General features: G+C 38.2%; 1 protein-coding gene across 2 annotated transcripts in view; it reads right to left on the bottom strand.

Moving 5' to 3' along the window:
• The window catches only part of LOC309708402 (phospholipid-transporting ATPase ABCA1-like), a 34,856-nt gene extending 26,013 nt beyond the window's left edge, over positions 1 to 8,843 (bottom strand). For both annotated transcript variants that reach the window (XM_082536403.1, XM_082536402.1), the window contains exons 1-5: positions 8,690 to 8,843; positions 4,815 to 4,923; positions 3,551 to 3,644; positions 2,625 to 2,766; positions 2,390 to 2,508 (exon numbers count right to left, since the gene is read on the bottom strand). In XM_082536403.1, the coding sequence (XP_082392529.1) occupies positions 2,390 to 2,508; positions 2,625 to 2,766; positions 3,551 to 3,644; positions 4,815 to 4,880 (421 nt within the window). In that variant the 5' untranslated portion in view covers positions 4,881 to 4,923; positions 8,690 to 8,843. The remainder of the gene's footprint in view (positions 1 to 2,389; positions 2,509 to 2,624; positions 2,767 to 3,550; positions 3,645 to 4,814; positions 4,924 to 8,689) is intronic.
• Positions 8,844 to 27,102: the final 18,259 nt, after the last annotated feature.

A 27,102-nucleotide genomic window follows, 5' to 3' on the forward strand; every position in this document is an offset into this window, starting at 1 on the left:
CATGGTGCACCGCATCCAAAGACCCTTCGGGACACACCAGTGTGGATGGTGCAACCTTGTTGAAATGGAAAATCTAGCAGTACTTTGTGCAGTCAGCAACTTATCACTTATCAGGAACAGGAACAGTTTTTGAAGTATTTGTTTATGTGTGTTTTTCCTGCGTTGGTGCCAGCCTGATATGAGGGCAAGTCCCATATTAACATTTGCAAGTCTGTACGTGTTCCTGGCATTACCTATCAATCTTGTTTGTAATTAAACAGTACTGACATCACACACCTTAGCGACCGTGGCATCACTGGTCAAACTAGTTCAAAATCAAGCTGTCATTTCTGTGATACCAAATCTGTCACAAAAACTCATCTAACAGACTTAAGGTGAAATTAACCTCAAGGGGGGAAAAAACCTGCTGGACTGTCTACGAGTATGTTGGCATGTGAGCCTATTTGTGTTGTAGATCACTCTCCATTCACTGATTATTGATGTTACATAATAAGAACTATAATCACTGTTCTGAAAGTTTTTCAGTGTCTTTGCAAACTGTTGTTAAAGTCTCTACTTCAAAAGCTCGGGCTCAAAAAACAAAACAACACTCAAATAAAGTCTTTTAAAGCAGTCAGGCAGATTGAAGACGGTGGAAGATTCACTATGCAATTGCAATTAAGCTTTACTTCTCTGAAGATTAGCAATATGGTTAGGAATCAAAATCAAAATATATTTACCTCTCATCTACTCTTATGATATTAAACACATTTCAAAAACATATTGCATATATAGCAATGGCAATATGCAGCATATTGGATATTGCAAATTACTGCTGAATTGTTTACTTTGATGTAATTGTCCATGTCATCTCACACCACAGATATCTGTTAGATCTGATCAATGAAAATAACATACAGTGTCATCCACTTGTCTTGTTATCTAAAGTCAAAAAGCTTATCCGTGTCCACAACACTTCACAATCCACCTTTATCAGTTAAGGTCTTATTGAAATGACCTCCCTACAAGTGCTGAATTATTAACCAACATGTGAGAGGCTCCACTCTCAGCTCTTTGATCTAGGCTGTTATTCTTATAGCATCACTCTGAAGCAGCACCAGCTCTGTTTGCCCTCTTTGGCATCACACAGCGCTGTCTCTGCTCTATATCAGCTCATTTCCTTTTGTGGATTAAAAGAGATACTGAGTGGAATATGGGATTGACAACTATCAGACCGCTGCGCTTTCACAAAGCAATTATGATGAAGTGCACAGATACAGAGAAACTGTGTTAAAAAGAAACCCCATGGCTCCCTGTTCACTCCATTTAAAATAAAATGTAATAACGCACAGATAGATAAGATATATCACTGGTTTTTAAGGCATTCCAAAAAAATTCTGACAGAAAAAAGGAATACAATATCACACGCCACACAAGGCATGGAAACTGAGAAATCTTTACAATTGAAAACTGCCAGTCCATATTTTCTTTGTGTGAGCTGATTTGTTTGCAAACCATGCTTTGCTTTGTAGGAATCATTGCATAATGAATTGTATCTCCAGGCTAACAAAACGGCAAAGTCAGCTAAGGTACCCAAAATAACAAGAAACTGATTGCCGTGTTTTATTGCATAATTTATAATTGCTTTAGCTTCTCAGTATATCAGAAAATAAATGTACTTATTATTGTGTGAGTATAAAAGCAAGGAAACACTAATGAGTCAAACAAAAGAGCAGCCAGATTAATTAGACTTCCTCGTTTCACATCACCAATTAAGGGAGGTTAGTAGTTACATCACTGCTGTTTAATGTTGTTATACACTGTCCTGAAATGCCATCCTTCTGGTCCTCCTTTTTATCCTTTAATAATGTTTTTTCCATAACATCATTATATGTTTCCCCCCTAAATGTGCAAACTTTATCGGTAACAGACAGGAAGAAACAATACTCCAATCCAGACAAAGTAGAAAATCCTTATTATGATTATGCTGTGATTGTCAGGGCAGTTTAGACTTTGCTACCACCAGCGACACATAAAAGTGGAGAAGTGCAACACCCACTAGCTGCTCAGAAAACGAGCCCATGACATCTGGTGGACTGCGATAAGGGGCCTCTGAGTACTCAGGGTACCATTAGTTGCACGAGCTGGTACACTGCAAACGTGATCTTAAGTCACTTTATCTACGTTTAGCATATTTTTGTCAGTGTATTGATCTGCAACGACTGAAGTCTATCTCACTGCAGATCACAAGACATTACAGCTCTTACTTGTACCTGGAAATATATTCTTGGGTCTTTTTCAGAGTAAAAAGGGAGGAGGAGTGGGTTAAAGGGTGATCAATGATCAGTCACCTGATCCTCAAACACTTACTAACACAAAAAATACCAAATAATCAAAGGCACAAACTTACGAGCAGTGTTTTTCTGAAGATTCCTGAGGGCTCTTAGCAGTCCCTTGTAGCCTTCATAGCTCTTATCATTCTGAGTGTACAACAGGATCTTCTTGGCATCAGTGAACAGACGGGAGATTCTGGTGTTTAGAGAAGGATGAGAATTGGATGAAACAAAAAAAATGTGTTGTTTGAATTCTGTGAATCAGTGCATAAATTGTTAAATATTAATACATTTGACAGCCAAAGTACTCACATAGAATCATTAAAATTTCCCACCACCCCAGGACTCTCTCCAGGTGTGGGATTACGGAAGCAGGGGTTGTTGGCATTACAGATGATACCTTGTACCCAGGGCAGAGTACCTGCTGAAGGCATGGCCTTGTTTGGGAAGTGACCTGAAAAATATACATACAAATTCAGATATAATTTGATGTAATAATATCAGCTTTTGTTAAATGAAGTCATAAAACAGATGACAGACACTGCAGAAGAAAACCTGATAGCATTAAACTACCAACTGGGAACATATACATCATTGCAACATCAGTATTAAAGAGTGCTGATTTTATCTTTAACATAATTTGAACTCTCATGAGCTAACATTACCGATATAACCACAACTGACAGAGTAGAACCAGTTATTATAATACAAAAGATAAGAAGAGAAAGCCAACCATTGTCAGAAAGTTGACACAGCCATGATTAACTTTCTGTCATGAGTTTATTGGGTTAATTGCGATGCAGCTGAATTGAAAATTTGAGGAAATTCTGTTGGAGGTGACAACTTTCCTTTTCAAAAGTGGAAAAAAAAATCTTTATGAATACTACCAGGATTATTTTGTGCTTTCAATCAATGAGTTGCAATCTTATTGACTTAAATGGGGCCAAAGTTGTGAAACCAGCTGTATTGACAGCCAGTAATGTAATTCCCCGAGTCTTATCACATGTTCAGTCAGTGCAAGTAAATGTTGGCAAGTCCAACAGATTCTTCTATGAATAAAACAAAAATTCCCTGGATGAGTAAAGTAGTGATCTAACCCATTTGGCATAGTTTTCCTGAAATTTTTTTTATAAAATGCAGAACAACTGTTAGAAAGTTCAGACCGATGATACCAAGTTCACTTAAAAGTAGGAAAAACTTGCAGAAATTTTTAAGATGATGCTTTTAACAACACTTACATTCATGTTGTTCATAGGGCGGATAATATATTCGGACTGATATCAGGATGAAAAAGATGAACAGGGGCCAGACGATCTCAATCAGCAACTGGATCTAAGACACAATGGATGATGACAAAGCTTAATCAATGAAAAGAAAGCAGGCTTTAAAATCTTCATGTGAAAAAATAAGTTAATCATCCCAAAACAATGGGTAATCTATTTTTTACCTTGCTTTTGTGTGTTTGTGTATTTACAGTTCATCTAAGGGTATTTCTACTGCTTTAAGACAGAAAAATATCAAGTGCGTGAGGAAAGGGGCTATCAGCTGTTGCTCTTCAAACATTAATCCCAGCATGACTCTAAAGTAAAGTATATGGGTTAATAAGAGGAGATGGAGTGAGACAGAGAGATCTGCTGGATTTAAGGACTGTGGATTTGTCCATCTGCTCCATATGGCTTCCTCGCTTCATCTGCTTTTGACACAGGCTTTAACAGCATGCTAGACATACAATGTAGGGATAAAGAACAAAGCCAACGTCTCAGAAAATGTACTGTATCCCATTGTTGCAAATAATTGGACCGAAAGTCACGCAGCTAAGCCGTCACTTTGAGCAGCATTTTCGACTTGATGGACAAATGGCTTAATTGTACACAGAGAAGCCTCTCCATTTATAATGGAATACTATTCAACACTTGGGAACTGAATTTCATTTACATAACTTTGAGTGTGTAGGCATCAACCAACACAAGAGTAACTGGATAATGGATCTGACACATAATTGTGTCATCAAGCTGTCTTCAACTGATTCACAGTAAACAGCAGCACTTTTCTTTCCAAGTGGCACAAAGGACAATTACACTGTTGCCATTGCATTGGGCTATGCAATGCAATAACCCGTATAAACAAGCTTCTGCAATGCTTTTATGACTAGGCATGTGGCATTGGAAGATCACATTCAAAGATTACATTTAAAGTAAACCAACTAAAAAGTGAGACAAAGCATTGCTGGGAAATCATAAACGATGGATCTGTCTTTTTTGTGACGAACAATACCATGGGCAATAGTAGGAAATTATAGCAACGATAAAACCAAACTGAAAGAAGAAAAATAAAAGGTACACAATTTCCTTGTGGGTACTGAATAAAAGGTATTTAACCCCCAAAAAATTGGTTTAGTGAAACACTGATAAATAGGAAAACATTTTAAGAGTCACGACAAACAGATGAAACAAATACCCAAATACAGGATTAATCAGTCAATTGAGCTACACTGCTACTTACAGTCTGTCTCCGTCGGTAGGTGAAGTTCTTCCAAAGCAGTAAACCCAGCTGAGTGGAGACTGCCATGTTGCCGTCTTCCCAACCTCACTGAGCACGCTCCTGCTCCTCACTGTGAATCCACACAGACAAGAAAGAGGATCAAACACTGTATAAAGGACTCATCAATAACAATCTGCTCCGCGTGAAAAGTCCACTAATTAAACAAAGTCAGCTAACTGACTAACTAAACCTCTATTCCCTGTGGATAAAGACACGGATGACAAAAAATATACCCCACTGACGCACAAAAAACAAAAAAAAAGAACAGGAAGTTGTTACATGTTACATTAGCAAAACCATGATTACCAAGATCACGCATTTCTACCGAATATGGCTGTAAACTCGGCCTCGTCATGTGACAGTAGGCCATGAACATAGAAACAAGAAATCAAAAAATAATAATGATGGCAAAAACATTCACCTATTTAACAAACTGTTTCAATCTGAAACTCAGAGCCAAGCCGAAAGTATCGCTACAGTCGACAAATGAAGCCAACTCTACTGACTGAGGAAGGGTGCTAAACCCTGCAAACTCAGGTCCACTTCATGTAGCCCCGTCTGTACCAAAGTTAAGTGACGCTTCTTCTGGGAGAATGACTGGGTGGGTGGGGGGCAAATTCGTCATCTGGTACGAGTTGTTAGCTACCACCCCCCTACCCCTCCAATCCCTTCTTTTCTTTAATCACAAAATAAAATTCATCCTGTTAACACTCAGTATCGCACACAATACTGTGTCTCGTTTAAAAGTTAAAGTTATCACCGTAAACCCATTTATTCCTATTGTTTAAAACAAAATAATCCACTGATTAATCAGAGTTTCTTTCAAATGCTTGTGAAAATCTGCGTGGGTGGAAACCTTTCCCTGCCTATTTGTTTGCTCTATCTGCAGCTCAAAAAGTCCTTGGATATTTGCTCAGATGTGTTATATGCAACGCGATCTAATGAGACTACCTATACAGTCACTTATAGTTTTATTTCAGTTTCTTTTTTTTAATACCAGGAACAACTGATGATAGAAAATTAATCAATGTGAATAATTAAAACAAGAAAGCCTTGGAAATCTGAAACACGGCATTATCAAGAATTAGTCAGTAAATTTGGTCTCCTGGTGATCAAAAGTTAACATAAAAACTCTTTAATAAAGAACTTAAGAGTCACTGCTGCTCAAGGCTGATACAATTATTAATTAAGGTCACTGAAATCTATTTTACTTGATGTTAACTGCAGTTAGAGAGGAAGACGTTGTAGCATGACATATCAAAAATAGTATAAGGGCTCATTCCTGACATCTCAACATTTCACTGAGCTCAAAAACTATTAACAGTAATGCACTTTATGTATTTTCAGATTTGATGGTTTTATTGGTGATGAAGTTGGACTATTTTTGGTGGGAGAATTAATGCTGTGCTGTTTATTACGCAGAAGTCCTTTATACAGAGAAAAGCTGGCTGGATTTCACAAAGAGCAGGATGACAAAATAACAATGTCAAGGACAGGGTGATGTTGAAACACGATCTTAACTGATCTGCCTGTGGGCTGAAAAACCTTGTCCTTATTAAGCCATTCATACACTTCTCTATGGTTTTACACCGCATTTTTGCTATTTCAAGCAAATAACATTTTAGTCAATCTAACCACATTCTCAGGTGTTTTGCAGCGAATTTATAAGTAATCAGTAAATCCACTTAAATGCATTAAATGTCGCAATTAAAAACTAACATGAACTTTGGGAACAGCAAACAATACTCTAACCCCTGTCCTTATTCAGCTGTACTCCTACATCTGTTTTCTCCATGAGTCACTTATTTTAATAACAGAACTCGGGGGCATATATAACAGTTTCAGAGAAACAATGTAAGATACCTGGAACTGACATGTTGAGAGCCTCTTCACTGAAAAAACTAAACTAAAAGCAAAACATCAGCTGTCTGATTTTTCGTTATTATTTTAACGCTGTTGACCATTTGTGATGACCATTCACTGAGGATGTGGGGGAGAATTCTGAAAACCCCGAAGACAAAAAAACATCATCAGCACGATCTTGTGTTTTATCACAGCTGATGGTGAATGCGGAGAACACCATGCTTATTACCATATCAGAGACAGCAATGGTGCTGTAGCAGATGGTGAACTATGCATACAATGCATTCTTTCTATGCATTTCGTCATTTAACACACACAGTGAATAGATGTCACTATTCTTTTCTACTAAATACATGGGATTTAAAAAGAAAAACATATGTTTTGTCTTTTTACTGGCAAAATTTATTGTTCTGTAACTGCCCACCCCCCTTCCCCTCAACTGAACCCCGCGTTTGCGTCCTTATTGCCAATTACAAACCTTTGCATTCATTTACCTTTAATTCTATCTATATTTTCTCCAATAATACAACCAGCTCAACATGACATCCCGATAAATCATTATCGATCAGTCCACCCTCCGGGATTTGTATGATTCTGAGACACGACGTGGTGGAAATGCGTCGCATACAGAGACACGAGCGGTTCTGCTTAGTGATGAGAAGCTCGTACAGTGCAGAGACAATGCGCCTCTAGTGGTAGACACACAAATTTTTTTCTTTTTAATACTTGTTTACCATCAATCCTCGCTCACGTGTTATATCACTCTCACACATGATTTCCCCCCCTTGACTTCATTGTCTTGCTTTGTGTAAAACACCTGACAAATCACTCAAGAGTTTTTATAGAGAGCGTTTTCGATATTAAGAAAAAAAGAAATATAAAATCGTCGATGCTTTACTGGAAAGACGCGTTTATGCTTCCCTAAATCACGAATGAAAAAAACAACCTACAGTAATGCATCTCGTCATCACTGCGTACATAGCTACACATAAAAAAAACCTACATTCTCGTCACCACTGCGCACATACACATAGATTTAAAAGAAAATGACTTTTTTTTCACTGACAACAAAAAACTAAAATAAAGGAAGAAATTATAAGCAGCATATAGTTAATAGTCATAGTTGAAATTGGCCACCTTTTGCACTACAACCAAATGTCAACGATATAGCAGACTTCAAATCATCGTCTGACAGAGTTTTGTGCTTCTGTTTCACTGTGTTACTGAGCTGAGGTTACTGGCGGTCATCAGCTTTGCGACGCTGACCCACAGCAGCAGCATCAAGTAAGCCAAAGTGAAGGCACAAGTAGGGTGAGCAAACCTTCAGCATTAAGAGGCAACAAATGGGACGAGAAAATATCGATGTAACAAAGACCACCTATACATACAACTGTTACCATGCAAAGCGCTCTGTCGTGGATTTGCGTTAATTGAGGAAGAATGTAGATATTTTTTGTTTGTTTGTTTTTACGTCTTTAGTTTTTCTTTAAGGGTTTGCAAAAGAGGACATTGCAACAAACTGCCTTTTATTTTTGGTATACCTCACCGGAAGTCCTGTACTTGACTATAGCTACCTTGACATCGCTTTTTTTAACACCACATAAGACACTTGCGCCACAAAAGAGCAAAAAATAAGGTAAGAAAAAATGCATTCACTTGTACTTAAAAAAACCCCAACAGTACTGACTTAAACTTAAAGTGTCTATTCAGGCACATTAACGTCACTGGTTAACTCCGCGACGTTAATGCAAAAACGTCGACTAATAATTAGCCAATAATTAAACAATATAAATTTTCATCAAAGAAGAAAACTAAATTTTCACTCACGCGGACTGAGAATATTAAGATGACAACGTCTTCATAAATAGTAATATGATTTTTTTTCTTTAAAAGAGATATTCTCACACTCTTTGTTAAACAAAGAAACGCACAGTTTCTCACAAAAGTCAAAACTGCGCTTCCAAATCACCGACCTGTATCCTGCACGGTGTTTATATCCACTCCTTCTCATAAATTGAAATCCTTCGTTCAAAGGTTGAATAAAATGTTCTCCTCAGTTGTTACGGTGTACCGTTGCTCTCTCTCTCACTGGCTGACAAAATGTTTTTTTCTTGTCCGCCAGGGTTTTATAGCGCAGCTCGATGCGGAGCAGAGAAGAGCAGCAGCAGAGGTAACTAACGGTCACCGTTTGTTGCTGCTCCCATATAAGGAAAGCACGTGCGGAGGCAAAACATGTCTTAAAGGGCCAGCGACACTCGCGCGCCTCTGTGCACTGTGCCGCTTTTCAATAAGTGGATGATTCATGGAAAAATTCAATTAGCAACAACACTTCTTTTAGACTTAATCAGATTACTGACCATTGTTCTATATCCATTCAATAATAATAATAATAATAATAATGCGTTATTATCTCTTTCTCTTGATAATTTAAGTAAAATTATGCACAGTGGATTGAGTTCAAGAAATTTAAAATGATATTAGGTATACAACATAATCGTAAAAATGTAGAACACAATATGTATTAGATTCTGTAAATTCTGTAAATATAACATTTCCATATCCATATGTTGTGTGGGTAAAGGGCATGGATATATTGATAATTTAGAGAATGAATGTTTAAAAGGCCTATACAAACACAGAACAGTTTCTATTTCAAAAGGTCCTGTAGATAAACAAGGGAGTTGCAACAATACTGGATGTTCAGTCAACAAACTGTACACTTGTATTCTTCCTGAAACGCAATACTATAGGTGAGTCTTAATGTGGCTCTATCTGTATATGTGTATTCTGCCTCCTGGCCAATGTGTGCACAGATAGGCTCCGGCCCTCTGTGACCCTGAAAAGGATAAGCGGCTTAGAAAGCGCATGGATGTTAGCTTGTCATTGCTTCATTTCTAATTGCTGCTTTCATCCTTCAAACCTAAACTCAGATCACGGCAGGCTAAGACCACTCCAGGTCACGTGGAGTGATTTGGTAATGCACAATAAACAGTAGATGCTGTACAGCAACTATGTGCTGTAGTGATTTGGATAAGAAATGAGATTATCCTCTTTCAGAGCTGCAGCAGTGCTATCACAGTCAGCTGGGATAACATTGCTGGGCTAAGTAAATAGATCCACTTCAAAGGGATGCAATCCAGCAGAATCCCCTTCGAGATGAGTTTGAGTTTTGATGTCTTTCACCAAACTCTGAAACTAGGAAGCTTTTATTTGTAATTCTTTGCTTTGTATTGCACTGTGGTCAGATATGTTTAATGTGGCCTGTTCATAACTTACTGACTGACTGAACAATGTTAATATTTAATAACTTGTGTAACTTGACTAAGCTCAAAAGTTTAATTATAGCTGCCACAAGTTGCTGCTGGTCATTCATATGCGTCTATCTGGCCATCACTTTCACTTTGATCAGTGACTGTGCCCAAGTTTACAAAAAACAACAACTTTCACATCATCACTTTTTAAATGTTCTTTTTCTTTGAATGTAAAGAGAAGCAAAAACAGAAATTCTTGTAGATTCTGTTTAATCTTAACAGAATCTGTAAGAATCTGTAAACTCGGGCTCTTTAATGAAATGCTAATAACCAATGCCTTCAAGAATCAAGAAAAATTGTTACAATCTATTCTAATGAGAGAACACTATCTCTATTACTTTGCCTGCTCACTAGCCCCAAAACCTTTGTCAACTTGCTAAGTGTGGTTAAATATGGATAACTGGATAGCTCTGCTGTCCAACAAACTTCCATTCAGGAACAACTCTAAAACCTTTGCATGTCCACAACGTCAGTGACAATTGGCAACAACTTCTGCTGTAAGAAAAAAAACATATTTTGACAAATTAAGCACTACTACTGTCAAGTTTTTGCAAGATAAAAGTTTGGACCTCTCTCTCTCTCTCTCTCTCTCTCTCTCTGGTCTGTATCAAAGGGATAAAGACCAGCAATCCCCTCCAACACTGATTCTATTTGTTTACTGGTAAGCCTTTGTTGATGTTTGAGAAAAGCTGCAAGATGGGTGCATGATGTATTACACAGATTCTCTGACGTACAAAGAACATGACAATCATCTGGCAATGACATGTCCTTTGATATACTGCAATGAATTCTGACTAAATGAACTGCAGAATCTGTCCAGAGTCTTATCGTCCTTTGTGATCTTGCAAACTTCATATTACTCAGCTTTAAAAAATAAAAGAAACATTATACACCTCTATTTAACTAACTATATAACTATAACTGTTCTCTAAGCATGGGGTGAAATTAAAGCACCATCTCCTGTCTGTCACAGTAATTAGTTACAGAATCTCCAGAATTTTGTGAATCGGTGAAGATGGATCACAGTTATCTAGGTCATACAGAAACAGTAATTAATTGACTGAGTTATACAATAACCTGTTTAGCTGTTTATTTTATCTGAAGACTTTGGACTAACTAGGGACAATTTAAACTGCTTCTGGGCTACAGAACTCACCCAGCAGGCATTACAGAGATCTAAATGAAAGCTCTCAGAGTACTTAAAGACAAAACAAACGCTTGTCTGACAAAGCCAAGTGGATCCTAAGATGCATGTCTCCTTCTCAGTTTACTATAACATCTCTGGACAGTTCATTGTTTCATTAGAGTCTGTGTTTACGTTTTGTTAACTCAGTCAGTGCTGGACTGAAGGCAGCGTACACAAACACTAAGGTAATTAGTCTTTCAGTTAGCTTTTGACTGAGCTGCACACTTTAAGTTCTCTGGATAAATCGTAGTTTCTTTTCTCTTTGAAACAAAGGGAACTGAAATAAAATGTAAGATGTGTAATCTCTTTATTGAAAACAGCTTATTTTATCCATAAAGAGACACATTGTGACACAGTTCTGCTGTGTAAAAGAATGTAAAAAATATAGCAAAACCTTGCTCAAGTTTCCATAGTTTTTAAAAACATGTGTCTGCATTAAAAACGAGAGTCCAACCACAGCAAGTGTTTTTCTCAAAACTGAATTTCCAATAATTGTCCATTTTCTTTGGCTATCCAAAGTAATCTTGAGTGAAACCAACAATAATCTTCTATCTTTATTTATTCCATTGAAACAAAACAAATCATACACCACAATGTTTGAGACACCCAAATCACCTTCCTACAAAGAGACAATTATACCAGTGTTTCCACAATGAAGACTGATATGGTGCCAAACCTTAGATCCATTAACCTCCACACTGATCTCATTCTTAATAATGCTTCAAATGTACTGACTCCAGCAGTTACAAATGTCTCACATGCACTGAGACTGGTTTCCTCAGTAATATGAGCCTCATTATGAACTAAATGGTAAGCGGACTGGTTCTTATATAGTGCTTTTCCAATTTACCTGAGCATTCAAAGTTCTTCATACTTCATAAGCTACATGAAGTTTCTGTAAACTCATTCTCCTATGATTCATTCACAGATGAGCCATATAGAGCAATATTCTCTAGACAGATCTTCACTCAGCCTGTACATGCATTAAATTTATGTAAGAGGATGTTTGTTCGTGTATACATCATCCGACATTGCTTTTAAATATCATCATTGTTGGTCATTTGATCTGCAGAAAGATGTCTAAGATATTTAACCTTATTACAGACAGTAAGATTATTATCTGATTATTTAAACTTGAAAATCTTTGATATTCGTCCTCCTTGTTTCTACAAATCATCGTGCAGTGTTCTGGCATTGTGTCTGTTTCTCTGTATTTCTATACTGTTTTCCACACCATAAGCAGAACGTGTGAAGAATTAGAGACTACTAGGACTAAATACCATAAGATCATTTGCATACATAATATTACCAACTATGCACTTAGTGTTATAGGCTCTGAATGCCTTTGATAATTCATAAACATGCAGATTAAAAACTATTGGGGACAAAATTGGTCCTTGTTGAACTCTGTAGCCCACCGAGGGGCCAAAATGATAACCCCCACCCCCCATTTTCTTGCAAAGTTTGTTTTCCATATCAATAAAGCAGAATTCTCACACATAAAGACTAATGAATTTCTAATGTTCAAAAAACAGTTTAATAAATGCATTGTCAAGAAAAGTAAGAGTTAATGATACAGCATTTGTAGAGGAATGTGTCTTGAAAGTACAATAGCATACATTGGTGAGCTGGCAACCCAATAATGTATATATATCACCAGTACAAAGGTAACTAACTAACTATTTTTTTTTACCAATAAAGAACATTTGAATGATCCAAGCCAACGGTCATATCTTCATGTGGTCACAAGTCTGAATTAGAAGAGATTCCAAAAGCACATTAATTTCCCAAGAGCTTGTAGTATTGTGATCAAGTAAGCGAACTCACACTGTGCCAGCCATGGCAAACTATTGTTCTCCAGTCAGTGGTAATAAAGACACCAACCCTTTACATATAATTGCAATAAATGAAGTGAAGAACACTTCACAGGAACGACAGATATTCTGATCAGTTTTCATGAAACTAACTTTACATCACACAGTTTCTCAATCCTCCTACCTCACTCTAATGAAAACAGGCATCTCCAACTATTCCTCTGGACTGGGCAGAGCTGAAAATGCTGTACTCGTGTGCACCGTTTAGATTTTGCTGTGTGATTTTTAAGTCAGTTTTATTCCTCTTATTCTTGCTGTCTTAAAATACTCTGAAACCAGACACTGTGACTTCTTATTTTTCCTAAATGTCATTGTCATAGCATTTTTGTACTTCCCACTGAAAATGTGAAAAAGTGATGGAAGGGAAATATGCCAGAAAATACTTTTTTCTTATTGTGACTCATTGTGACTAAGAAATCAAGCCAATGTTAGCAGCCTTGTTTGTGCTAAAGCGCAATTTGCACAGATACTGTGATGGAAACTCTGAGATAATAATAAGGGTCCACAGTTATGGTGCACATCTAGTCAGTCTCTTTAGAAAAGGCATTGAAAATGATTAATTTAATTAACTGGTTAAAACCTTGAAACCATTGAGAAAGACCATAGTTATTATTACACGGGACTAAAGCCTTCTTTGAAAACAAAACATATCAGTGTCACTGGTGTAGTTTGCTGTTTCAAAAACACAACACAATCATCATATAAAGCTTGTTATCTGAGACACTTACTTGTGTCTAAAATGTGAAAAACGCAAAAGAGAAGGACATGGACTTAACAGGGGAACAAGGCTCCCATGTCAAGGTTGACCTGAGTGATAAGGACTTCTCAAGAATTTCTTGCAGGCAGTTTTTATTCTGGGTTTCTGAATGTGGGTTTCCATTAAAATACAGCTTGTTGATTCTCTCGCTTATGCAACTGAAAGCATATCTACTGATTTTTTCATCTCCTATTTTTGTGAGTAAATATTTTAATGTGTCTTTGTCTCAGTTAATGAATCGTTTCTTTGTTTCGTTTTTGAATAAGGGACCAAATGTGTCTCAGCTTCCTCGTTTTCGGGTTGACCGATAGTAACCCGGGTCTCTCTCTTTTTGCAGGATTTAATTAACATGCAACATGTTTCACTTTCAGCCGTGCAGCTCGTAAATTGTCGTCCTTGGAGAAACATATCGTAATTTTTAAGGAGTACCTATGCTTGAAAAATATGCGGGTCCAGAAAAACAGGAATAAAACAGGTCAGGATGAAAATGAAGAAGAACAGGAGGAGAAGGAGGATGATTTTGTCCGATAGTAACCCGGGCAGTGGAGGAAGGGAGGTTTGTCCGATAGTAACCTCGGCACAGAGAATGATGGAGAAAAGCAGAGTAGGAGGGGGTGGTGTACATATCACCTAAATTTAACTCCGCATCGCAAAAATGTGTCACATCTGTTTGCTGTGCTTTAAAGAAATTACTGCCCTAAAACTGCATGGTTTTTAAAACCGTGTCAGTGCCACATTACACCCGTGGTCTTTTGCACTAAGCAATGCGGCGAGATAAACACGACACGGGAGTTTATTATTATTTTTTCTTATATTTGCATATATTTATCTAATGACTGTCACAGATAACATTGAATTGGTCTAAATACAATAGGACACCTTTCTCCTAACTGTGCAGCAGGCTACAAAAATGACTCCCGTATTCAGGAGTTCTGTTATACCGACTCCCTGCATGCAACGTAGACATCTTATGTAACATTAAGGAGCTGTGGGAAATTTGATTGACTAAAACATTAGTAACATAACATAATAATGAGGTTCTTTCCCCCACTTGTTCTAAATTCCGGACTATTGTGTTCTATTGTCTGGCATTCGTGTAGGGCAGTATCATTTATGATTATGGCAGCAAGTGTCACTGTTCCTTAAGTGCTCCACAGAATGCAGTTTACCTTCCTCTCTTCTCAGGAAGTGAAAAATGCAGAATGTCCTAAAGACACATGCATAACACAATCAGCGTAGTCTTTAAATTCATATTTGTCAGATGTCAGCGGACATACATATTTAGCCTATCTGGAAAAATGAGCCCACGTTAAAGATGTGTGCTAGTATCTACATCTAGATGAAGGTACTAGCGATTTATCTGTGGACATCATTAATGGAATATAACATCAGTGTGGAAGTCATTGTCTTTAATCATTGCCTAAAGCAGGAGGCTGGCTGGAGTTATTAAAAAAAATAATAAATTAAAAAATGGTACTTTATTCTACTGCAGTCTGTGCCCTGTGATATTTTTTGTGTTTGACTTTTGTGTTACAATATGTATATTTATCATATTTATTGTGTATGTTATTCATTTAAATATTTTTTAAAGGCCCAACAAGGGACAGACATATTTCTTTTTCTATTTCTTTTTCCATCTTTAATCTTACGGTTTTCGGAGGTTAAGAACGGCATTTGAACGCATCGCGGTTTGACCGCAAGTTACCTCGCACTGCAGCCGCCGGAGAACTGGGTGAAAGGGGAATGATGTCACTGCTTAGCCGACGGATGAGAACAATAAAGACGCCGAGACTACTGGAAATGGTTACTGGGCATAAATACAGCAGCGAAGACGCTTGAATAATTTATCACTTAAAGCATGTTTTAAATCTGAACAGGACAGAGATACTAAGTTTACATTTCTTAAACTTACAGTTTCATTTAACGTGGAGTCAGTTATACCGCATAGTTTTAGAACAGTTTTGTTTCCCTTTCCTTTTTCCTGTTTCATAATCATAAACAAAGAGGCTTTTCATCTGTCAACTAATGACTTGTTAATAGTTCACTTAACATGTTTGTTTTTATTTTCATTGCCACACTTCAACACTTATTTAAAGATCCATAGCTGCAGATAATTTAAGATTAAATCTCAGAATCGTTGCTGTTTGTTTCCTTTTTAAACAAGTTGTGTGTTGTGGATCCAACCAGGTCACATCAACAGCAGAAACTGACACAAGCTCAGCTCAGAATGAACTATATATGCTGCGAGGTCAATCCGTGCTTCACTGGATAAGTAATACATCAGATTTAATTGGCTCTAATGTGGCAAGAAGTTCTAAGAGGACCTGGGGTTTTAAATCACAAGAAAGGGTCGAGAAAGGATCACAGCTTTGAATCCATGACCTATGACAGAGTCAAAGGAATAAATAAACTTTTCTGTATTGTAATTTAAAGATCTAAAGAAAAAAAATCACCAGGATGGCACATAAGTAAGCTTTGGGTGACCGTACAAATTTTGTGTTGAGTACAGTGTGGTCACTGAGCTGCTTTCTTGTGTGTATGTAAGGTGTATATGTGTATGTTGTTGTTTTTTGATCATGTGGGCTATTATCAGTTGCTATTAAATATCTCAAAATCTTAGCGACAAAAATGCAAACTGCATTGTTTTCCTTTATTTTGTCTCTTTGTTGATTTATTGCATAAACTCATGACCAGTAACTCACACACTGAATAATGATTTTCCATGTAGCTGCAATGAAGCTCTTTCACTCCACTGGGGACGACCTACATATTCGCAGTTGTTGAATGAGCCTGTTGTTGTTGTTCCACTGGGTTTCAGATTTTTGATTTTTTTTTCTGGGAACCATCTGAAAGAATGTATTCTCACAAGTCATGACCCAAACTAATTTGTATTCTGTTATGTGCCCTATGTCCTGCTTTATTTCTAAGCAAGCATTTCTAAGCAAGTGGTAAACAAGTGTTTCAGCTTTTGGGACCAACTGTACAAATAGATCCATACACAATTATAAAATGTTCTATTTTTTGGTTCCCATTATAACATCTCTGCAACAAATCCAGCTATGATGAAGCTTATAATAAGCTTATTGGCTTCACAGCTTGTTTATACTTTGTTTAATCATCTCTAAAATGATATCAAAGGCGCTTTTGAAGGGTGTGAAAAGTTAAGTCTTGACCTTTGAAATAAAAGCATGGGAAAAATATAGCATTAACTTCATATAGTGACAAAGTGACAAGTGAAAAGTGGACAACTGTAGTTTCTGGTATGGCTACTGAGGGTTTCTTCTATGTTAAAACACCCAACCTGACACCAAAAAAGCAACAAGAAAAGGTTTAAAAAAACATTATGATGGTTGATTTACAATTTTTTTTAAACTTTTACATTTTGCTAAGGGTTAAGTTAGGTTTATGGTGTGGTTGGTGTGTGTAAACACAGGCAGCTGTAGACAGTATCTCTCTGTTAGGCCTCGCCTCCGCTAATGTGAGTCGTTGACCTGGACATCTCAACTGTGTTTGTGGTCTTTGTTCTTTTGGAGCCTTTTAATGAGATTATCTGATGTTATCTCGGCCTGTTGCAAGGTGTGAGCCATCCTGACATTTCTTTATCTTATTAGTCTTTTACTTAGCACTAATTACGAGGTATCTGGTGCTAATGACACTTCAATCTTTCATCAAAAAGACAGCGATCTTTTATTAACACTATATGGTAATAATATGGAGTTAAACTGGATATAATTAGACCTACTGGCATGAAAAGACTTTACATCTTGCCATGTTTGATTAATTTGTGTCACCAAGATGATACGGTTATCTTCAGGCAAGGATTTGAAAACCTTTTCTTTTTATTGTTTTTAGGTCATTCTCACAGGAAACTTTAAAGATCAGTACCTTTTTTTTAAATAAATGGGCTACAGTTAATATTACAGATATATAAACTCATAAATGAAACATTCATAACACCTCTCCTGTCCTTGACACCTTTTCTTGCAATATGAAAAGAAAAGAAACACATTTCCTTTCAAGTTCGATTGATGATAGTACGAAAACATTCATCAAAAGAAATCACATGATTTAGCTTAGGTGAAACTTGTTTGTTGAATACAGTATGTTGCATAATGTGTTTACAGTGTGCTTTTAGTAGGCTGCTATTGTAAACTTTTCTTTGACCTGACCAGAGCGTATGTGTGAGAATTTAAGGATGTTTATGTGAACATATTTATATGTGATTTGATTTTATCTCAGTGGATATCTTAACCGCAGCTGCACTCACTGAAAACTCCTCACAAAATCAGCAAGCAGGTGTCAGCAAAGTGTCAACTAAACTGTTGCACTTTGTTTTTCATTCAAGTTTTCATTGCTTTGATGACCTAAAATATTTTCTCACTCACTGCCAATGGGCTGTAAACCACACCACGATGTTACTTTTTGTCAGTTTATTCCCGACCTTGTACAGGAATTCCTTTCCTTATAAATGTGGATAATTTATGCCACATGATCAGATATCCTTTTGGAATGCAACAAGTCTTGCATGTTTGGATAACTCTGAAGAAGACTCTTCTGCAGGTCACAGAAAGCAGGTCACAGAGACAAATTTATGCATTAGAGTTGCACTTTTACTGTAAGCTGCTTGCATGTTTTATGTCGTGATCACAAAAAGGACTTAAACAGGACTTAGACACACAAAGTAAACTGGAAGGTGAAATAAACAATAGTGACTTAAATAAAAGCTTTTGGCAAACAAAAAGCCTCTGGAAGAACAGATAAGTCCCAATAAAACCATCAAAGAAACATCTGCAGATTAAAGCTGAAAATCTAAAGGCCTGAATTTGTATAGTGCTTTACACGTTCAGTCATCCACACACACACTGGTGATGGCAGCTACATTGTAGCCACAGCCGTCCTGGGGCGCACTGACAGAGGCGAGGCTGCCGGACACTGGCGCTACCGACCACCACCAGTAGGTAACGGGTGAAGTGTCTTGCCCAAGGACACAATGATCGAGACTGCCTGAGCCGGGGCTCAAACCGGCAACCTTCCGATTACAAGACGACCTGCCAACTCTTGAGCCACGATTGCCCCAGACACAAAACATAAATCATACTGGGAATAATAAAAACCAGCTGTTGTGGATCTGTGCCACTGCTTTTTAGATATAGCAGAATAAGAGAAACTGGAGTCTAGTTTACCCTATTTTTGTGTTATATTAGAATTTTAATGTAGATATTTTATGCAAACAAACAAAGCAGTCACAATTATAGTAATGGTTGAGTCAGTAAAATGGACTTTCTCACAGAATATAATAATTCTAACTGACCTCCATTGTGCTGAATGTGTGAGGAATACAGGAAAGGGACCTCAAACATCTAAAATGATATAGAAGTTATTATATGTGATAAGTCAGACAGTGGGCAAGTTTTCATATTTTGTCATTTGAATGTGTAAATAGTGTGTGTGTGTGTGTGTGTGTGTGTGTGTCAGTGCTGACTAGCCATCTGCCGCCCTCTGTTCTATATAACGGTCTATTCTTCTCAAACAGCTGGCGACCACACTGACCTCCGCCTATTCTCTCTCTCTGTCTGTCTGCTTTTCTTTTCTCAGTCTAGCATTTAGTAAGTATTTAGGTCCCTACACTGCATGTGGTATCCCAGCCGCACCATTTAACATCTGTTTAAATGCTCTTTACTTTTTCAAAGGTAACGCTCGAGATCACATTTGTAACTTTGTTTCACTACAGAGCGATCTCACTGAAAACAATAAGTTGCTGTTGTGTTGTTGTCCTGCCTCAGTGTTGTGCTAAATGTTTAAAAGACTAAGAGTAAGCCTGTAACACAGGGGAGTGGAAAGTAACAAGGCGACAAGGTTACTGGGTTCAAGATTAAATGTAACAAACCTACCAATGTCAAACACACTGATTTAACTGTGGGCGAGACCAAAATTAAGGGTGTTTAGTCTTTTTTGCTCGAGAAGATTTGAAATTGTGTAAAATGCATCTAAGTAGTGGTCAAAATATGAGCCTTGAATGTTAAAAAAAAAACCTGTTTCAAAATTCTTTTCAAAAAGCCCAGTGCAAGTAGAGCTTGAAGGAAGATGAAGTAGAAAAACAATGGGTGTAATTTGTTTGACTGAACCCAGGAGACCTGCTGGCTGATGCCAGCTTTTATAATGTAGAGCTAGGTTCACCAGTTTTCCTGATAATTTTTAACTCAAAACAGATGAGTAACCTGTAGGTGGTGTCATTATTACATTATATCTATGCATGCAAGCAAAGCTAAAGTTAGCTATAAAAGCATAAAATATGTTGTTATTTAAGTAATCTTAATGTATTCTATGTTAACCGCTGGTGGTCTCACAGTCTAAAAAGGTGAACAGGAACATAATTTAAGAATGTTTCTGCAGAGATAACCTGTTTTTATGTGTTCAGATCTTCTTTTCGTTTCCTTTATTTTGCTCCTGTCTCTTTAAACATTTCACCCCCGCTGACAACTTTCAGCCATTTTAGGAATCTCTGCACACTGTTTGCAGGGAAGTAATGCTATGTTATTTTGACCCCCTCTTTCTGTTCTGCCTCTTTCACCCCGCCATTTGGAATTCTTGTCCTATATTTTTCTTTCTCTGATTCTGCTGTCGCGGTTGTTTTCTCCTGTCAGGGCCTCTGTCTGCTTGTGCTGATCAAGCAACATTTATGTCCTGTGCAAGTTATTCATGCTCACAGACACGCACATGCACAACCACACGCACAACCAGCAACACACAGGGAGTCTCATCAACCAAGTTCAATGCCATGCTCAGAGATAACTTATTTAGAAAAGCTAAAGGAATTTATTTCCTAATAGGTTTTGGTTTCAGCTGTGAAAGTTCCCCTGCATGTAATAAAACACAGCTGACAGCTATTCTTTCTCAATCTTAAATGATGCTGTGTTGGGGAAGATGTCTCTGTAAACGCTTTTGAAACTAGGCACACACAGATGCAAGCACGCATGCATGTACACAGACATATACAAACAGATTATTACAGCAAAGCTCTGCTGTCGTTCCCAAAGGAGAACCCGTGGCTATTTTTGGCAGTGTGGAGGACTTAATACTGAGTGAGAGAGGTTTATAGAAAAAGGATTGAATAACCCCCGTGATCCTCTCTAGAGTGAGAGAGACAAAATTATTGCTGGTAAGATAATTTGCATTAACACAAATGACAAAACAGAAGTTTAAAGTTATAAATATAACAAAAAAAAACAAACAAACAAACAAACAGTCTCCTCATTTTTCTCAAGTAATTTTCAGTAGATAACTGGAAACTTGAAAACCAACAAGTCTATCTGTAAATGCCAGTGATAAAAGTATCTGTCTGTGGTACCTTCAGAGGTTAATTATTAACATGCACAGCTCATTTTATGTAATGTACAACAGCTGAAAAGTACAACACCTTATACTAGAGCTGAAAATTCTGGCTGTGTGAGAAACAGCCTGCTTTCAAAAGAAAAACACATTTGCTATTAAATGCAATATCACTAAAAAAACAGAGATAATACTAATGAGAGGCCCAATGACAGCAACCAATCTTAAATTGCAGTGGCACACTGTGGTACATAAAGTTCAACATTTTTAAAAGGCTACTTATTAACGAGAAAAAAATATGCTAGTTGAACCTACAAGTTGCTCTGCTGATTAAAGAACTGAAAAATACAACTTCATAGATGTATGGCGCCTTTAAGGTATTGATTAATATATATATATATATATATATATATATATATATATATATATATATATATATATATATATATATATATATATATATATACACATACATACATGCATGTGTATATATATATGTATATTCTAAATATACATATGTATATATGCAAGAATACCAGAGGCGCAAAACACCAGCTACTGGCAGACCAAGCAGTCAGCCTAGACTGCAGGACCAAACTGACCAACCTGTGCACTGCCTGGATTGATTACAAGAAGGCCTATGACTCAATGCCCCATACCTGGATCGTGGAATGCCTAGAACTATATAAGATCAACAGGACCCTGAGAGCCTTCATCAGGAACTCAATGGGGATGTGGCGGACAACACTGGAGGCCAACCTCAAGCTCAAGCCCATAGCACAAGTCACCATCAAGTGTGGGCTCTACCCAGGAGATGCTCTGTCCCCACTGCTGTTCTGCATAGGCCTGAACCCCCTCAGTGAGATAATTGACAAGACTGGCTACGGATACTACAGCCACCTCCTGTACATGGATGACATCAAGCTGTATGCCAAGAGTGAACGAGACATCGATTCACTGATCCACACTACCAGGATATACAGCAATGACATCGGAATGTCGTTCGGGCTGGAGAAGTGTAGTCGGATGGTAACAAAGAGAGGGAAGGTAGTCAGAACTGAGGGGATCAGACTACCAGAAGGCAACATTGCAGACATAGAGGACAGTTACAAGTACCTAGGCCGCTAGGAAAGCTGCAACCACCAAGTACCTGCAGAGGGTCAGGCAAGTCCTGAGGAGTCAGCTGAACGGTAAGAACAAGATCCGGGCTATCAACACCTACGCCCTGCCCGTGATCAGGTACCCTGCTGGGGTAATAGGCTGGCCAAAGGAGGAGATAGAAGCCACTGACATAAAGACAAGAAAGCTCCTTACCATGCATGGAGGGTTTCACCCCAAGTCCAGCACCCTGAGGCTGTACGCTAAGCGGAAGGAAGGGGGCCGGGGACTGGTGAGTGTCAGCACCACAGTCCAGGATGAGACAAGGAACATCCACGAATACATCACGAAGATGGCCCCAACTGACAGCGTGCTCAGTGAATACCTCAGGCAGCAGAAACCCAAGAAAGAGGAGGAAGGCGAGGAACCATCATGGAAGGACAGGCCCCTGCATGGTATGTACCACTGGCAGATAGAGGAGGTGGCTGATATCCAGAAATCCTACCAGTGGCTGAACAAAGCTGGACTGAAAGACAGCACGGAAGCCCTAATCATAGTAGCACAGGAACAAGCACTAAGCACAAGATCCATTGAGGCTGGGGTCTATCACACCAGGCAAGACCCCAGGTGCAGGCTGTGTAAAGATGCTCCAGAGACAATCCAGCACATAACAGCAGGGTGCAAGATGCTAGCAGGCAAGGCATACATGGAACGCCATAACCAAGTGGCCGGCATAGTGTACAGGAACATCTGTGCTGAAATGGCCTGGAAGTCCTGGGGTCAAAATGGGAGATGCCCCCAAGGGTGATGGAGAATGACTGAGCTAAGATCCTGTGGGACCAGATACAGACGGACAAAATGGTGGTGGGTAACCAACCGGACATAGTGGTGGTAGACAAACATGAGAAGACGGCTGTAGTGATCCATGTAGCGGTTCCGAATGACAGCAATATCAGGAAGAAGGAACACGAGAAGCTGGAGAAATACCAAGGGCTCAGAGAAGAGCTCGAGAAGATGTGGAGGGTGAAGGTGACGGTGGTCCCCGTGGTAATCGGAGCACTAGGTGCAGTGACTCCCAAGCTAGGCGAGTGGCTCCAGCAGATCCCGGGAACAACATCGGAGATCTCTGTCCAGAAGAGCGCAGTCCTGGGAACAGCTAAGATACTGCGCAGGACCCTCAAGCTCCCAGGCCTCTGGTAGACAACCCGAGCTTGAAGGATTGACCGCCCACAGGGGCGAGTGGGGAAAAAAATTAAATAAAAATAATACTGGATGGAATATCGGGGGGGGGGGGGGGGGGGAATGTAATGTTTTACAAAGAGACAGCTTAAGGTGACTAAAAAAAGCATTGTGAAAATTGTGAGTTTGGGGTATTTTAATGAAGGTAAAGTGGGACGTTTGTGCTTGATAAAGGCTACTGTATCATACTCCCTTCTAACACAGCACCACACCCTGTGGACAAACATCAATGAGAGCTGTTTTCCTCCCATAACAGTGCAGTGACCCAAAGCACTGCTCCAAAACTTGTAACAACTATTTAGAAAGTGAAGCAGTCATCTGACATTCTGTCTCTAGTGAATCAGGTAGCACACCAACACCAATAAATTGTTGTGGGACCCGCTTGACCATATGATGCATAATAACAGACAGCTAGAATGCCAGATGTGTGTAAACATGTGACTGATCATCATTGTGATGGTGATAGCTGATTATTAGATCAAAACATAATCTAAGAAAAACATTTCAATTACATTTTTAAAGATTAGTCCTTCAAGCCTCAGAAATGTCTTTTATTCACTTCAATTTCATGAGTAGACTTTCATTTTTCCAGTCCAGCGACTGTCAAAAACACACAATTCACTTTTATTGGAACCTGCACTTGCCTGCACATGTTTCAGATCTGCTACAATGTTAGTGAAAGCAAATTAAAGGAAAACCTAGTTGAGATCAAAAAGACAAAGCTGAACAACTCAAACGAGAAAAAAATGAAGGAAGCATGGAAAAATGAAGAAAAAGAGCAGAGGTGTATAGATTGTGAGAAGAGAGGACACAAATAGGGGACAGCAAACCAGCACAGCTGCCCCAGTGAAAAAAGATGAGCCTTTTTTTCTTTTTTTAACGTTCCTCCTCATGCTGCTCTCGCCGCATCCACGTGAGAGACAAGGGGAAGGAGGGGAGAAGCAGAGAAATGAGGAGAAAAGGGCTAAAAACCACTGCATGGCAACCTGCGCCATCTCTCAGCCAAAAACCCTCCTTAAGAAGTTATTTGATTAAAGACTTAGGTTTAAAATGTCTTGGTATAACAGTGAGGTATTTAGAAAATATTATTATTGTGCAATAAGATACAAAAAGCACAAGTTAAAGCTAAATATAAGAAAAAAGTTGTAAATTAAATGTTGAATTGATAATAGGATAAATGGAAAGAGAAGTCTAAAAAGGAAAAGAAAAAATGTTAAGAATGGGTATATTTGATAGCAAGATGATGACCCCAAAAGACATCTAAACGCACATGCTTGTGCTAGGGTTTTTTTGCTGTGAACCCGAGCTGGTTTGCTGAAAGCTGGTTTGGCGATTTTTGGCGAAGCCAGTGATTTGGGGATATAAATAAATCTGTCATGTGACGGCTTTGGCCAGTGGAACCCGGGACCAGCTACAGGATTCCATCATGATTTAGTCAGCCTCTTAGTCTCCATGAAACCTGGAAGAATCCCTTATCCTGGTGTCAAATCCATGCACAGCACACTGAACAAAACACACTGATGTGTGTATACATAAAACATATTTAACAAGCGAGTCCAAAAACTTTTGACAACGTGACTGAGGCTGAGGCTAGTTATTTCTTTTACAGGAAAAATTTGCAGCAAGCAGCAGTATCATAATGAAGCCTTACCTAAGCAGTCATGCGAGCAGTTAGTTTGTGGGAGTGGGCCGTTGCCTCAAGGAAATGCCTGATATCTCATACTGAAACTCCATGAAATTCTCTAGGTGAAAAGTAGGAACAGATAACTCTCATTTCTTTCAGCTACATTTACCAATAGGGTGTGAACGTCTCTGCTGTCAGTCTTGCATTTCATTTCCTTTAGCCTGATGTGAGGACGATGTGTTCTCAAAGTAGTTTGCTTTTATATTCCTAAAATAGAACTGAAACTAGAAGAATGGTCTCCAATTTTTCTTCTTTGCACAAAAGGACAAAAACACTATTAAACTTGAAGAATGATGTCTGCAGCCTCACTAATAGCATTTTCTCTCATCTGTTCAAGTAGTCCTTGTGTCTCCCTTAAAGAAGACTAGAGTTTTGCCACCCCAGAATCTGATGAACTGTGGTTCTCTTTACAGTTTTTTTGAGTTCTCTGGTCACTTCTATCACATCATAACATTTAGCTATATAAATAGACAAAATCTATTGGTTGACAAACATGTCGATCAGTAAATATATACCTATATTAACTGATCGACATGTTTAAACACATTTCATGACATTTCTTTTTCAACAATATTTTTAACAGTAGTAAAACTTCATTACGCCCTGCACCCCAGTCCATAGGGACTAAGTAAAGCAGGCCATTTACCATTTCCAAACATACATATTGCTAATCTGAAAAATCTCATACAGAAAAGGATACATTTTTCTTTCCTCACCTCTTCTCTCTACTATGGTAACAGCATCTTATTCCTGGTAATGCTTCACTGGCAGCATTTTCCCGTCAGTGCTGTTTTTGTATGAAGGCCACAGTATCTTTGTGTAGTCTGCTCTGGTTGGTCCCAGGTGCATTGTGTCCTCTCATGAAGGACAGTCTTTCAGTTTAGTGTGCATTTGTTTTTCTGTGTGTTCTTGTAGAGTCTATGTATATGTTGTTGTCCATACTTGTTACATAATATAATTTCAAAATGACCATGAAGGTCTGGATCCGTGGAATGAATCATCTTATTCTCTTTGGACTCCAGCTGCAACAGCAAGACCAGCAGCAATGGCAATGCTGGTCTCTAGCGCCATCTGCTGCACCACATTTGGAAAAGCACTTTTGTGAAACAAAACATCTGTATACATTTTCAGTTCACTTGGTTATTGTATTTGCCTTTTTTAAAAACTTGTTTCGACCTTTCCCACTTTGTACCATTCTAAAAGGTACAAAGATATGACATATGAAGTAATGAGGCTTATTTAATGCTGTCTTTAACTCTTTAACGCACACAGAGAGTCTTTAACTCTGATCTTTAACTCCTGATGATCTAGTGAGATTATATCTTGCATCAGTGCGAATGCAGAGTTGACATCAATAGTGTGAAATTAGTCACATTTACAGAGAAATACTGTCATCCTAGAAAAATGCTCCATTGATTTAGTGTATTACATACTCTCACAGCAGAGTTAGAGCATTGCTTTTACTATAACAACAGATTTTTAAATTTGATTCAGTTCAGCTGAAGATTGTCAACAAATGTAGTGTATTTTACAACTTTGTCATACAGCTTCGATTTGGTCAGCCTGCTAAAATGTGTTTTAAGAGTTAAGTCCTGAGTTTATTAAATATGTTAGACTTCATGTTCCCACAATCCAAGGAAATTTAATTGCAAAATACTCATGAAGCCTTTGATGGTTTGAAGTATTAATTCACACAGCCAGAGAAATAAAGTTACATTAGAGACTTGAAATAGGATTGATAGCTGTTGTATTTCAGGTAAAATGGAACAGTCACTCAAATCATCTACTGAAAAAGAAAAGAATCAGTTTTCTTGCCTTTCCTCATCCAAGGGTGTTTACTCTGAGGGGTTTTTTTTCCCCAGTTGCAAAAATGAAAGAGTTAACCAAGCAGAACCAGGCATTGATTTT

The sequence above is a fragment of the Aulonocara stuartgranti genome, assembly GCF_965226115.1.
Source record: "Aulonocara stuartgranti genome assembly, chromosome: 6".
NCBI lineage: Eukaryota > Metazoa > Chordata > Actinopteri > Cichliformes > Cichlidae > Aulonocara > Aulonocara stuartgranti.